The sequence below is a fragment of the Tachysurus fulvidraco genome, chromosome 23, assembly GCF_022655615.1.
Source record: "Tachysurus fulvidraco isolate hzauxx_2018 chromosome 23, HZAU_PFXX_2.0, whole genome shotgun sequence".
In the NCBI taxonomy this organism is placed as follows: domain Eukaryota; kingdom Metazoa; phylum Chordata; class Actinopteri; order Siluriformes; family Bagridae; genus Tachysurus; species Tachysurus fulvidraco.
Genome location: NC_062540.1, coordinates 20,745,898 through 20,760,897, shown reverse-complemented (window position 1 = coordinate 20,760,897; position 15,000 = coordinate 20,745,898). Strand labels below are relative to the sequence as shown.

Below are 15,000 nucleotides of genomic sequence, written 5' to 3'. Positions count from 1 at the left end.
CATTCAGGTCATGAACTGTTTAATAAAAAAGACGAAGTGACAGAATGAAGAAAAAGTGTTTACAACCTTCTAAGAGAAATAAGAGGAGATCCATATCTGAGAGAGACGTCATGAGTGTGTACGCATGTGTGAGAGTGTGTATGTGAGTGAGAGCGTGTGGGACAGAATGTGTGTGTGTGTGATGTGTACGTGTGTCTGTGAGTGCGTGTGTAAGAGAATTTGTGTGTGAGTGAGAGTGTTTTTTTTTTGAGTGTGTGTGTGAGTGAGAGTGTGTGTGTGGATGAGTGAGTGTGTGTGAGGGACAGTGTGAGTGTGAGTGTGTGTGTGTGTGTGTGGGGGACAGAGTGTGTGTGTGAGTACGAGTGACAGAGTGTGTGAGTGAGAGTGTGTGTGTGTGTGTGTGTGTATAACTTACCAGCCTCCTTCCTGTTTGTCTACATTCTGAATGATGGCATTTTTACCGAAGGAGAGCTCGTCATCACGCTGAGCCTTATACTCGAACATCGCTCTCACAGTGCACTGTACACACACACACACACACACACACACACACACACACACACACACACACACACACACACACACACACACACGGTCAGGCTTTTTATTAAGGAGACAGTTGTAAAAAGTTTCAGCTGAAAGTTAAAGTTTCCAAACTAAAAGTTACCTTAAATGTAGGCATCTGATTGGCTTCCACATAGAAACCTGGGTTCCGTCCTTCATATAGAGAACCATAGTCCGGTTCCTGGACACGGTCATGTGCAGACAGACACGGTCATGGGCAGACAGACACGGTCATGTGCAGACAGACACGGTCATGTGCAGACAGACAGACACGGTCATGTGCAGACAGACAGACACGGTCATGTGCAGACAGACACGGTCATGTGCAGACAGACAGACAGAGATGATAAGTGACAGAAAAATAGTTGCAGTGAGATACAATAGACACACAGAGGGGACAGGCAGACAGACACACAGAGGGGACAGGCAGACAGACACACAGAGGGGACAGGCAGAGGGGACAGACAGACACACAGAGGGAGCAGGCAGACGGACAGATACGCAGAGGGGACAGACAGACAGACAGACACGCAGAGGGGACAGACAGACAGACACGCAGAGGGGACAGACAGACAGATACGCAGAGGGGACAGACAGACAGATACGCAGAGGGGACAGACAGACAGACAGACAGACACGCAGAGGGGACAGACAGACAGATACGCAGAGGGGACAGACAGACAGATACGCAGAGGGGACAGACAGACAGATACGCAGAGGGGACAGACAGACAGATACGCAGAGGGGACAGACAGACAGACAGACAAACAGACATGCAGAGGGGACAGACAGACAGACAGACACGCAGAGGGGACAGACAGACAGACAGACACGCAGAGGGGACAGACAGACAGATACGCAGAGGGGACAGACAGACAGATACGCAGAGGGGACAGACAGACAGACAGAGGGGACAGACAGACAGACACACAGAGGGGACAGACAGACAGACAGACACACAGAGGGGACAGGCAGACAGACAGACACACAGAGGGGACAGGCAGACAGACAGACACACAGAGGGGACAGACAGACAGATACGCAGAGGGGACAGACAGACAGATACGCAGAGGGGACAGACAGACAGACAAACAGACATGCAGAGGGGACAGACAGACATGCAGAGGTGACAGACAGACAGACAGACAGACACGCAGAGGGAGCAGACGGACGTTTAGGAAACACAGCAAGAGAGACAGAAAATTTGTTTAAAGTTTAAATGTACACAAAAAATGAATCTCACCTGTGAAATTGAGTGTGTGTGTGTGTGTGTGTGTGTGTGTGTGTGTGTGTGTGTGTGTGTGTGTGTGTGTGTGTGTGTACACGTTTTACTCACAGCAGTGCCGATCTTCTCCAGTGTCTCCTCGTTGATGGGGTAACGCAGCTTCATCTTGCGGTACAGCGGGTGTTTCTCATAGTAACTGATCAAATCCACCAAACTGTCAAACTCTGATGTACCGAGAACAACCGTCTGTCCCTCCTGCTGCACCCGACAGTGTTTAATCTTCCCCTCAGCTCTGAGAGACAGACACGTGGTGGTGGTGGTGGTGGTGGTGGGGGGGGGAACAAAGACCAAAGTTAAAGTGCTCTTCAAAAAAATAATAAAGAATAAGACACAAATTAATAGAGAGCAGAATTTACCGAAAGGAGATGGCGTAGGAATTTATCTCTGTCCTCTTCCTCACAAGGAAGGCTCCGTCACGCGGCACCCTCATCAGCATGTTCTCCGCCTGGCTCCGGGTCAGACACGCGTGATACCACCTGAAAGAGTGTGTGTGTGTGTGTGTGTGTGTGTGTGTGTGTGTGTGTGTGTGTGTGTGTGTGTGTGTGTGTGTGTGTGTGCGGAAAAAACAGTTCACAAAAAGTTTCGATTTATTTAGTTAGCAAAAAAATAAATCCTTCTTAAATTTTTTTTTCTCTCACACACACACGCTCTCACACACACACGCGCTCTCACACACACACACGCTCTCACACACACACACGCTCTCACACACACACACGCTCTCACACACACACACGCTCTCACACACACACACGCTCTCACACACACACACGCTCTCACACACACACACGCTCTCACACACACACACGCTCTCACACACACACACGCTCTCACACACTAAGTGTACAGAGCTTCAGACTCACTCTTTGCTCTCGTGGGCGTTGGTCTGAGGCACAGGCTCAGTCAGCTTCATCTCAAACTCGTTGCAGCGCAGCGCCACCTGCTGATAGTGTGTGATGAGGGCGAAGAGTGTGTCGAACACCAGGTTGTCAGTCAGGTAGAATTTGGGGCTGCCGGCTTCTTGGCGAGAGTGAATCCTACAGTGCTGAACACGACCTGAACGCCTGAGGAACAGCAAATATTTTTTATCTTTAACTTTAATCTTTAGGTTAACTGCCCCTCTTGTCTAACTTTCATTTGTTCCCCTGATCTACTGCCCCATGACACCCTGATTAGATATTTGCACACATTTGCAACAGATTAGGATCCTAATAAATGAGTCGGTGAGCGCATGCGTCTTCCTCTAAGAGCAGTCGTTATCATACAGATGGTTGCTACTGATATCCGTGTGGTTACTTGGGTCTTGCTAGTAGGTCACTATGGTATTCCATGTGGTCCCTAGGATGTGGCTAAAGGGGTTACTATGGTATTCCATGGTGTTGCTGGGAGGTGAGGATGGTAGTCCAGGTGGTTGTTAGGGTGTTGTTAAGCAGATGCTTCCAAACACCAGGTTGTTACTTGGGTGTTTCTACTGGGTTGCTATGGTATTACAGTTGGTCCCTCGGATGTGGCTAATGGGGTCAACTATTGTATTCCAGGCAGTTGCTAGGGTGTTTCTAGTCAGTTACTACCGTATTCCTGATGGTCGGTGGCGTGCATGCTGATGGACGCTTTAGACAAGCACTCTTCATTCCCAGCTGAACTCTCCTTTTAACGGTCAGATTTAAAATCTTACCAGAAAGATAAAGTGTAGTCGCCAACAAACGTCTCGCTCTCCCGCACCAGGAAGGAACCGTCCGGAGCGCCGGTCTCCAGGCAGTACTCCGAGAGGAGACGCTCTGCAATCTGCCGGCCGTCTCGACCCGCGCCCAGCTTCCCGTGGAACCACTTCTCGCTCACATGCTGATCCATGCCATTCCCGACCTGAAAAATTGGGATAAAGTGATCGCACATTTCAGATCCAGCAGCTTCACAAACCTCAGAATTGTTTCTCATGAAGACAGATTTTCCAATTTGTTTTTTTTGTTTTTTTTTTTTAAATGCCTGATAATAATCATCCAAGGACTCTTATTTTGGCATTTTATAAAAGTTCTATGATAATTGTGGAACAAACTTGATTTTCAGCATTAACCGTAACTATATACGGATAAGAAGTGCATCATGTTAAAAATAATAATCATCATTCACCTTACGGTCGATTCTCATTTCATACCATCGCTACACAGACAAGGATATTTCCAGAAGTTTGCTCACCTCGCGGTGTTCCTCCTCATCCTCGTTGCCTTGGTTACTGGTGGTTTCCTCTGAGTAGTAGATCTTGCTGCTTGTCAGGACAAAAAAGTGTGGGTACCACTCCTACACCGAAAAAGTCGAGAGGGCTGTTAGACAGTTCCACACTCAAAGTAAAAATGATTTGGTATAAAAAAAGATGTTGAGAAGCGTGATTTTGCACTGAGGAGAAATAAAACAGGGCTCTCACATGGTTGATGGGGTCCTCCAGGAACAAGATGCCATTCTTGATGGAGTTGCTGATGTCGTTCTCGGAGTACGGCGTGGACGTGGAAACCTCTTCATACGCACTTCCTTCTGCTAGCTTCTTGTGCTGTTAACATGAGCATGGAACTACGTTATTAAAGTGACAAAGAGGAAACAAGACTAAAAAAAAGGGAAGCAATTTTGTGGTTAACACCAAATACCTCAATAATACTACCACTGAACACACTCACGGTGAAACGTTGCAGTACAACCGAACGCCTGTAATGATTTTTAAAACAGCTAAACTTTGAAATTTAATCCAAATGTTTAGTTATTGGGGTTATGCTTTGGCAGGTGGTTGCCGAGGTGTTGCTAGGTGGTTGCTAGGGTGTTGCTAGGTGGTTGCTATGAAACTACAGATGGTTGCTAAGGTGTTACAAGGTAGTTGTTTCAGGTGGTTACTTAAATGTTGCAAGATGGTTGCTATGGTATTTCAGGGGGTTGCTAGGGTGTTGCTAGGTGGGTGCAATACTATTACAGATGGTTGCTAAGGTGTTGCTAGGCAGTTGTTTCAGGTGGTTACTTAAATGTTGCAAGATGGTTGCTATGGTATTTCAGGGGGTTGCTAGGGTGTTGCTAGGTCGGTGCAATATTATTACAGATGGTTGCTAAGGTGTTGCTAGGCAGTTGTTTCAGGTGGTTGCTTAAATGTTGCAAGATGGTTGCTATGGTATTTCAGGGGGTTGCTAGGGTGTTGCTAGGTGGGTGCAATACTATTACAGATGGTTGCTAAGGTGTTGCTAGGCAGTTGTTTCAGGTGGTTGCTTAAATGTTGCAAGATGGTTGCTATGGTATTTCAGGGGGTTGCTAGGGTGTTGCTAGGTGGGTGCAACACTATTACAGATGGTTGCTAAGGTGTTGCTAGGCAGCTGCTATACATTTCCACATGGTGACTTGGATGTTGCTAGTAGATTGCGATGGTATTCCAGGTGGTTGCAAGTATACAGCAAAGTATTCCAGGCCATCACTAGAGTTTAAAGTGGTTGCTATGGTATTCAGAATGGTTGCTAGGGTGTTGGTAGGTGGTTCCGATGTTTTTCCGGTCTGGGTGCTAGGGCATTTCTAGGTGATTGTTTGGTTCCTATATTACCCATATTATGACCCGCGAGCGCTCACCTTGATCAGAATCTTCCTCTTGAGCTGATTCGGTGATGGAAGTCCGTCTGCAGTAATGTCCACTGCTTTAGTCAGGAGCATTTCACCAAACACCTTCTTGAAGAACATGGCCATGTTCCTCTGCTGCACGATGCTGCAGTGGTCCTCGATGGAGAGGATGATGGGAAATCTAAAGCAAATGTAATAAAATATATTATATATATATATATTGTTTAAAAGAAATATTGGGAAAATAAATCTATGGTTTTATTTTATATTCACCAGCAGAATTGAATTGTTTACACACATTTAATGTCCCCCTACTGGATCATCATCTGAACTGCATAACAAAAATACTTAAAATACTTAAAATCCTGGTTGTAAATGTAAACGGTTATAATTATGGATCATAATTCTAAAGCTTTTGCAGAAACATCTTTTGGTATTTATTTTAAAAATAGTAATGAAGTTATTTACATTTAAAGTAAACAGTTTAATGGTATAGTGTGTGTGTAGTGTACAGTAGATCGTGACCCTGTGCATGTTACCCTCAGAAGTATGTTAGCAAGCAGCTCACTGTTTCTCTCACTGACACATGACACACTTGATCTCACGCTCACTCTCGCGCACGCACACACACACACACTCACACAGGGCATCGGTGCATAAATACGGCATGAAAACTCACTCGGACGTGACGAATGCATGCTCTTTGATAGTATTGAGGACATCACAGAACTTGATCTTGGTGGTGAGTGTGTGACCGTGATAGATGACCGGCATCCCATCAGGACCGTCCCAGCAGTCCACTGCAACACACACACACACACACACACACACACACACACACACACACACACACACACACACACACACACACACACACACACACACACACACACACACACCTCTTATAGTAATATTTTTAAATATTTACATTGAAACTGTCTTTATGTGATGCATTCCACCATTATGGGGAGAGCAGAAAGCAGATTTCTTTATACATTACAGATTTCTGATCAAATAAAACCTCAGCTTTTATACTGGCACACAGTTTGAACATGTGTGTGTGTGTGTGTGTGTGTGTGTATGTGTGTGTTTGTGTGTGTGTGTATTAAAAAAACATACCTACTGATCAATATATTGTAGTTGTTTAAATACGACTGATTTAACTGGAGTTAAAAGTATTTAACAAAAACTAAGCATTTTGCTCAACATCATTGTGTGTAAATGTGCTTTATTAATAAAAAAATATCAACGACGCAGACAAACATGATCACAGGAGATACAATCTTCTTCAAACATGTTTAAAAGAATCCCTTGGACCTGATAGATTAGTCAGCTGGTCAATTATTCTGTACAGAACAACAAGTTTAAAGAATCAAACTGCTATAAAAAGCTTCTCTCCAACATTGCTTGCATGTTTTTTTCAATGCTTGTGTGTGTGTGTGTGTGTGTGTGTGTATGTATGTGTGTGTGTACGTGTGTGTACTCACACTCAATGCATCTGCAGCCCATCCTCAGGCAGCGGGCATACGCCTCCAGAGATGACTCGCTGGAAAACTGGTCTCCCGTCAGGTAGCTAAAAACAGACACTTGCGTCAGGGCCAGGAAATGTGCGTGCTGTAGTAAAACGCTCTCCCGCACACCCACAGCTCTCTCTCTCTCTCTCTCTCTCTCTCTCTCTCTCTCTCTCTCTCTCTCTCTCTCTCTATCTCTGCACCCGCAGGCTTCTGTTTACACAACAATCTGCGCTTTGTCACATTAAATCCGGCTCCGCTGTGGGACGACCCACGGCTTACCGAAGGCCTCGCTTAGCCTGGGTGTACATACTTTTATGAAAACCCACATATTCAGGTCCTGCAGCTCTGAAGACATTGTTCTAAAAGAAAGGTGGTGTGACTTTAACACCTCTGAGCGCTCAACTAGAGGAAAGAGGCTAAATTTAGCTCTTTTCTTTAGCAAGAGTGTACATAAACACTGTACACACACACACACACACACACACACACACACACACACACACACACACACACACACACACACACACACACACACACACACACACAAAGTAGTCAAGATAAAATAACCTTATGTAAAGGAACCTGAGAAAAAAGTTCTGAGGTAAAAGACCCAAGATACTTGTGGGGGAAAAAAAGTTAAAAAAACAAAACAAAAAAACTTTGAGGTAAAAGGACACAAGGTAAAAAAAAAACAACATCTTGAGGTAAAAGTATCTGAGGTAAAAGAACCAAGTTTAAAAAAAAAAAAACAACCAAAAAAACTGAGGAAAAAGAACCCAAGGTAAAAGAAAAACATATTGAGGTAAAAGTACCTGAGGTAAAAGAACCAAGTTTTTAAAAAAAAAAAAAAACAACCAAACAAACTGAGGTAAAAGGACCCAAGGTAAAAGAAAAAAAACATCTTGAGGTAAAAGTGTCTGAGGTAAAAGACCCAAGGTTTAAAAAAAACAAAAACAAAAACAACAAAAAAAAAACTGAAGTAAAAGGACCCAAGGGAAAACAAAATCCTGAGGAAAATAGACTTGAGGTTTATAAAAGACTTTGAGGTAAAATAACCCAACAGAGAAAAAAGTCAAAGTACCTGAGGTAAATGAACCTGAGGTAAAAAAAACAACAACAATTTTGTGGTAAAAGAACCCCTCAGAATTACAAGCATGATTACAGGCAGTCGTCTAATCGAAAAGATATCAAAATACATATTTAATGTGTTCAGATTTTTTTTTCTTCCACCGTTTACTTCTCATTACTGCAGAACCAACTAAAGCTCCTGTAACCAGCTACAATTCTGACTGAGTTTCTGTCCAGATGATAAAGGTGTTAAACTTTCTGTCCTCTCCTTTTATCAGCAGCTGATGACCGACAGCCTTTCAGGAACAAAACGTTCAGAGAACAGAGAGTACTACAACTAAATCTGCACTTCTTTACAAACACAGCAGAAATAACATCATGAGGCCAAGATCATGGAGCCAGAAGATCTGAAGCAACTACTCAAGTAAGTAGTCATGACACTGGTCATGTTGGTGAATAGCGGCAAATAATTTTTACATCTGAAAACCACAATGTCTACATGCTATGTTTAGCAAAAATGACACCTCGGACTGACCACCAGAAAAACGAGCGACGCATCGGAGCTCACAGCTTCGAGCTTAGATCTCACCTTCATCCCACAGATTACCCAGAACACGCTACATTTTTCTCTCACTTTCAGATATCGCTTCTTCTCTCGGGTGTAGGGAAACGAGGACGTGGTTTAGATTCATCATCGTCATCCCAATCAACATCACCACCATCATCACCACCACCACAATAATCATCATCAAAATCAACATCACCACCACCACAATCAACACCATCGCCATCATCAAAATCATCACAGATCAACATCACCACCATCACATTCAACACCAACATCTACAAAATCATCACAAAATCAACATCACCACCATCATCACCACCACCACAATCAACACCAACATCTACAAAATCAACATCACCACCATCATCTACAAAATCATCACAAATCAACATCACCACCACCACCACAATCAACACCAACATCTACAAAATCATCACAAATCAACATCACCACCACCACAATCAACACCATCGCCATCATCAAAATCATCACAGATCAACATCACCACCATCACAATCAACACCAACATCTACAAAATCATCACAAAATCAACATCACCACCATCATCACCACCACCACAATCAACACCAACATCTACAAAATCAACATCACCACCATCATCTACAAAATCATCACAAATCAACATCACCACCACCACCACAATCAACACCAACATCTACAAAATCATCACAAATCAACATCACCACCACCACAATCAACACCATCGCCATCATCAAAATCATCACAGATCAACATCACCACCATCACAATCAACACCAACATCTACAAAATCATCACAAAATCAACATCACCACCATCATCACCACCACCACAATCAACACCAACATCTACAAAATCAACATCACCACCATCATCTACAAAATCATCACAAATCAACATCACCACCACCACCACAATCAACACCAACATCTACAAAATCATCACAAATCAACATCACCACCACCACCACAATCAACACCATCATCTACAAAATCATCACAAATCAACATCACCACCATCACCAACACTACAATCAACACCATCGCCATCATCAAAATAATCACCATCTATCACTAAGTTCACCATCATCAACATTTAAGATGTTCCTTGATTTGTTTATTTTTTTGGTTATTTATAAATGATGAAAAATCTGATCAATCTATCAATCTGATCTGATTCTATTATCAGTGTGATGAAGTTTCTGTCTTTTATTCTGTCTCTTATTCCGCTTACAGCGCAGCGGCTTCGCAACAAATACCATTTATGCAAAATCTATTAAATTACATTTTATCCGGTCACCATTACATTTAATATTTTGGAAACAAATCCATTAAACAAATTAGCACCTCTAAATATTGGCACTCTCACTTTCTAGTAAATATTTCACATAACATGCTTTATGTCACCGTAGTAACCGCCACACAATTCTTATTTATTTTTTATCTGGCTATGTGGAATCTGTCTTACATACTGATCCTTGAAAACAACCGGTTACCATAGAAACAATAATGTTTCAAAACAATAGTAGAATGGACCAATCGGTGGCCTGTGTTTTTAACACTTACGTATTATGTGAGGAGGAAATCCAGTAGTGCGACAGAGGATTGTTCATGTCCTCAGGATGCACGTTGTCCAGTGTGGAATCCCAGATGGAGTTCTCCTTGGAGAACAGGTAGGTGAGGAACTGATGGAGGACGAGGAGACACAGAGAGGACGTGAAGACACGACAAACAGAAATACTGAAACATGTTTATTCAAAATGTCGTAGAGAGTCAGAGATTAAAACACACACACACACACACACACACACACACACACACACACACACACACACACACACACACACACACACACACACACACACACACACACACACACACACACACACACACAAAAAAAAACCCTGCACTGTGGAAAGTTTCAGCCTGGAATAAAACCCACTAGAAAACACTTTTGGTTTATTTATTTGTTTTTGTTTGTTCGTTCTCTTACTTATTTGTTCATTAGTTTCTTGAACATACACCATATATCTTTTTTAAACTTATTTGTTTACTTACCTCCTTATTGAAATCTGAATATTTCTACTTCATTTATTTTTATATTTGTCTACCGATCTGTTCACATAGTAACATATTATATTTATTTACACATTACATTTTTAAGTTATTTAGCTGCTTGTTTACTTGTGTATTTATTTACTTATTTACATCATTTAAAGTGTTTAGTATTTGATTACAGAATTGTAAAGTGTTTACAAATGTATACTTTACTTGCATTATAAGCTAATATGTAAACTAATTTATTTTATTTACTGACTTTATTTCATTTCCTCTGTTTTAAACTCTATTTTTTTCTGTAAATGAAGCTCTGATTCTGTGGAACTACTTTTTACGTGGAGGGATTTTTGGTTCTGTAAAAATGACCTCTGATGGCGTATGGATACCACAAATGTCCCCGGAACTACTTTTTTCTTTTTAACTCAAAAACTCTGCTAAAACTGATCAAGATTGGCTTTGGGACGAATCAGATTTGAGTTCTGAACCCAGAATTATTCTGCATATATTTAGTGGCTTATAGTGTTATATATTTTTTATATAATATTCATCCATTCATTCATTTTCTACCGCTTATCTGAACTTCTCGGGTCACGGGGAGCCTGTGCCTATCTCAGGCGTCATCGGGCATCGAGGCAGGATACACCCTGGACGGAGTGCCAACCCATCACAGGGCACACACACACTCTCATTCACACACACACACACACTACGGACAATTTTCCAGAGATGCCAATCAACCTACCATGCATGTCTTTGGACCGGGGGAGGAAACCGGAGTACCCGGAGGAAACCCCCGAGGCACGGGGAGAACATGCAAACTCCACACACACAAGGCGGAGGTGGGAAGGCAAACGTATTATATAATATTATATATTTTATTTTATATTTAGAGGCTATTTGTAGTATTTGTATTATTTGTAGTATTTTAGTCAGCTGGATTTTACATCAAACCCTATTAACATTTTAGCAGAGACGCGTCGTTTACCTTAGCATGGCCTGCTAACTGACGCTAGTCCGATTCAGACTCAAATGTTTCGTGAAGGAAACTTCACAAGATTGTTCAAAAAGTTCCTGAGCGTGCAGGACTTGTAACACTTGTGGTCCATCTCCAAAGCCTCGTCTCAGAGACGTTTAACACCGTGTGCGAGTAGAAAATGCTTACTTCTGTACAATATTAGAATGATTTGCTCTGATCTGAGGTCAACGTTAGCAAACAAGGGAACCACAAAACCTCAGTAAAGAACAGGCTTCGTGTCTGAGCGGCGCTGCAGAGAACAAACTCAGAGCTGAGCTGCAGATCACATCTTCACTCACACACACACACACACACACACACACACACACACACACACACACACACTCAGAATTATTACAACAGTGTTAGTGGTAGATCTGAAGGAAGTGATGAATGATGAATATTTCACACACTCAGTTTCAGAGAACTTCAAAAACAGGTGTATTTAAATTCCTTAGAATTTATTTAGATCAATTAAATCATCATTTAATGTGAAAGTAAGCTAATAAACCAAGATGGAGTCAGATCATAATATAATCTGTGTGTGTGTGTGTGTGTGTGTGTGTGTGTGTGTGTGTTACCTCATCCTGATAAAAATAAGGCTGCTCGATCTCCCTCAGTGGATCCTTCAGGTAATTAAACATAAACTCCTGAACCTTGTTATTGTCTGTAGCCCAAAGCTCCTGAACACACACACACACACACACACACACACACACACACACACACAAACACACAAAAATATTAAAAGTTTGGTCATAGTTGAGCTTCCAATAAAAACACACATTTAGTGTGAAAGTCATGTATAAAGGATGAAATGGCGGTTCTGTCCCTTTTCATTTACGCCATGTCGGATGGACAAAATGTAAACATTCTGACGTAACGGAAAATAACAAACAGCACACGTGCGATTGGAAGGTTATTCACGAGTACAGTTAAGGGTGTGATAACTCAGTTTAACTGCAGCATCACATCATCCAGTCAGACGAGCAGCTCAGAGTCGGTCTGTTTTCTGCCTCGTAACCAAGAGATCGAGTTAGCCGGCATCAGCTAGGACCGGTCGCCATGGTTACAACTCCGTACGGCTAGATACGGACTAAACTCGACCGATTGGTCAGAAGGAGCCGATTTATCGTCTAGGACAGTCGATCGCACGTGTTATCGTTTCTAAGGCAACGGCTCGTTGTACAGCAAACGCTTTACATAATAAATACGTGTTTCTGTAACTTTTCCCGAAGGTGAGTCAGGTATCGGAGGTAAAGCTGTACGTTTTATGTTTTCTGCCGTTTGAGGTTTTACTCATAAATAATCACGATGACAAAATAACATCAGGAGATTCACCAATAAGATAAGATAAAAACGGTTTTCTTCTCAACACCTCTCTTATCACATCACGATCTGTGTAGAACTTCACAAAACCAGACAAACATCCTCTCACCTTCTGATTCTCAATCAGAAAGCGCTGAAAATCCTCCTGCGCGATCCTCTGCTCGGGCCGCTCGATAAAACTGGGAAGAACGACAGAACACCTTACTACAACCATGAGAGGTTAGAGGATGGAGAAGGTAAAGAGAAGGACGAGGAGACGATAAGAGGAGGGTTATGGCAGAATGGGGGGTGAGAGAGGGAGGAGGGTTGGTGAGAGAGATGGGGAGAGTAAGAGAGGGAGAAAGGGAAGGAGGGAGAGGGGAAGAGAGAGAGAAAGCGAGAGAAGGAGAAAGGGAGGGAGAGAGAGAGGGAGAGAGAGAGAGAGCAGGGGAGGGAGAAAGAGTGAGTGTGAGAGATGGGGAGAGTGAGAGAGGGAGAGGGGTGGGGAGAAAGAGAGGGAGAGAGATGAGGGGAGTGAGAGAGAGGGAGAAAAGGAGAGAGGGAGAGGGGTGGGGCAGGCGAGAGAGGGAGGGGGAGGGTTAGAAAGGGAGAGATAGAGAAAGATGGACAAAGTTTGAGGTGGGGGGGTGTAGAGTACCTTTGAAGGAATTGAATATCCATCTGCAGAAAGAGAGAGAGAGAGAGAGAGAGAGAGAGAGAGAGAGAGAGAGAGAGAGAGAGAGAGAGAGAAATAAGAGATCAGGATTAAACACTACACACAATGAAGATGAAGTCTGAACATCTAACTGCTTTATATTCAGTGTTACTCATTTCACCGTATGGGTAAGTAGTGTGAAGTGTGTGTTGTATAACAGACGAGTATCGATGCAGCTCTCAAACACGAGACACACAACACGAGACACACAACATGAGACACACAACATGAGACACACAACACGAGACACACAACACGAGACAAGAGACTTTAATAAACTAGTGCACTCGTTAGGTGCCCTAAGTAGGGCGAGCAAATTCGATCAATGTGAGCAAATAATCAGATAATATGCCTAACACACAGTGGTGATTAAATCATAAACACACACACACACACACACACACACACACACACACACACACACACACACACACACACACAGCTCATGGGACTGAATTGTTTAGTCACTGGATACAGAGGTCATCTCAGTGTGTGTGTGTTTTTCAGGACAGGCTAATGGCTTACAGCAGAGGGATGTTGAGGCTTTTTAAGGGGCCCAGTATTGATTCAGTGGTCATTTGAGAACGAACACACACACACACACACACACACACACACACACACACAGAGAGAGAGAGAGAGAGAGAGAGAGAGAGAGAGAGAGAGAGAGAGAGAGAGAGAGAGAGAGAGAGAGAGAGAGAGAGATGATTCTGACAGTGATCAGCTAGAGAGGATTTCAGTTATGGGGTTGAACCTGATTATCTTACCATTACCCCTCCCTACAACACACACACGCACAAAGACACACACGCACAAAGACACACACACACAAAGACACACATAGACACACACAGACACCACTCACAGATTTCTGTGCATCAAACATCAGGCTACGGTACAGCAGCGCAAACTGACTATACGAGACGTCGCCACTCCTCAGATCTCCGTCCTGAAACACAACAAACAAAACAAATCAACAACAAAACATACAACACTTTTTTTCACTACTGTGTTACAGTTAAGAATTACTTCAGTACTTCGGATTAAACTTCTTTCTGATACGAAGTTTACAGCGTGTGTGTTTGACTTTCCGCTCACAGTAACTGGATCATTTAAGTGTTTGGGGTTTTCGCACCATGTTTCATCCGTACGGTTAACGAGTGTCGACTAGAAACCGAGAAACCTTCGGCACAATCGAGACGAAGCGCTTCGTGGATTCTCTGTAAGACTCTTACAGGGAAACGGAGATGCTTGGGAGAAAATAACCTGGTATTTATAGCTGCTCTAGCGTAAGTGAGAACGTGGTATAAGGTGCAACGCTAAAGGA

At 42.9% G+C, this 15,000-nt stretch overlaps 1 protein-coding gene across 3 annotated transcripts in view; it reads right to left on the bottom strand.

Moving 5' to 3' along the window:
* The window catches only part of plcg1 (phospholipase C, gamma 1), a 52,869-nt gene that overhangs the window by 11,092 nt on the left and 26,777 nt on the right, over positions 1 to 15,000 (bottom strand). For all 3 annotated transcript variants that reach the window (XM_047807186.1, XM_047807184.1, XM_047807185.1), the window contains exons 7-22: positions 14,539 to 14,622; positions 13,617 to 13,639; positions 13,089 to 13,158; positions 12,232 to 12,333; positions 10,144 to 10,262; positions 6,916 to 7,001; positions 6,108 to 6,228; positions 5,441 to 5,609; positions 4,269 to 4,391; positions 4,043 to 4,144; positions 3,525 to 3,712; positions 2,713 to 2,913; positions 2,206 to 2,325; positions 1,901 to 2,081; positions 668 to 745; positions 416 to 519 (exon numbers count right to left, since the gene is read on the bottom strand). In XM_047807186.1, coding sequence (XP_047663142.1) covers positions 416 to 519; positions 668 to 745; positions 1,901 to 2,081; positions 2,206 to 2,325; positions 2,713 to 2,913; positions 3,525 to 3,712; positions 4,043 to 4,144; positions 4,269 to 4,391; positions 5,441 to 5,609; positions 6,108 to 6,228; positions 6,916 to 7,001; positions 10,144 to 10,262; positions 12,232 to 12,333; positions 13,089 to 13,158; positions 13,617 to 13,639; positions 14,539 to 14,622 — 1,871 coding nt within the window. The remainder of the gene's footprint in view (positions 1 to 415; positions 520 to 667; positions 746 to 1,900; positions 2,082 to 2,205; positions 2,326 to 2,712; positions 2,914 to 3,524; positions 3,713 to 4,042; positions 4,145 to 4,268; positions 4,392 to 5,440; positions 5,610 to 6,107; positions 6,229 to 6,915; positions 7,002 to 10,143; positions 10,263 to 12,231; positions 12,334 to 13,088; positions 13,159 to 13,616; positions 13,640 to 14,538; positions 14,623 to 15,000) is intronic.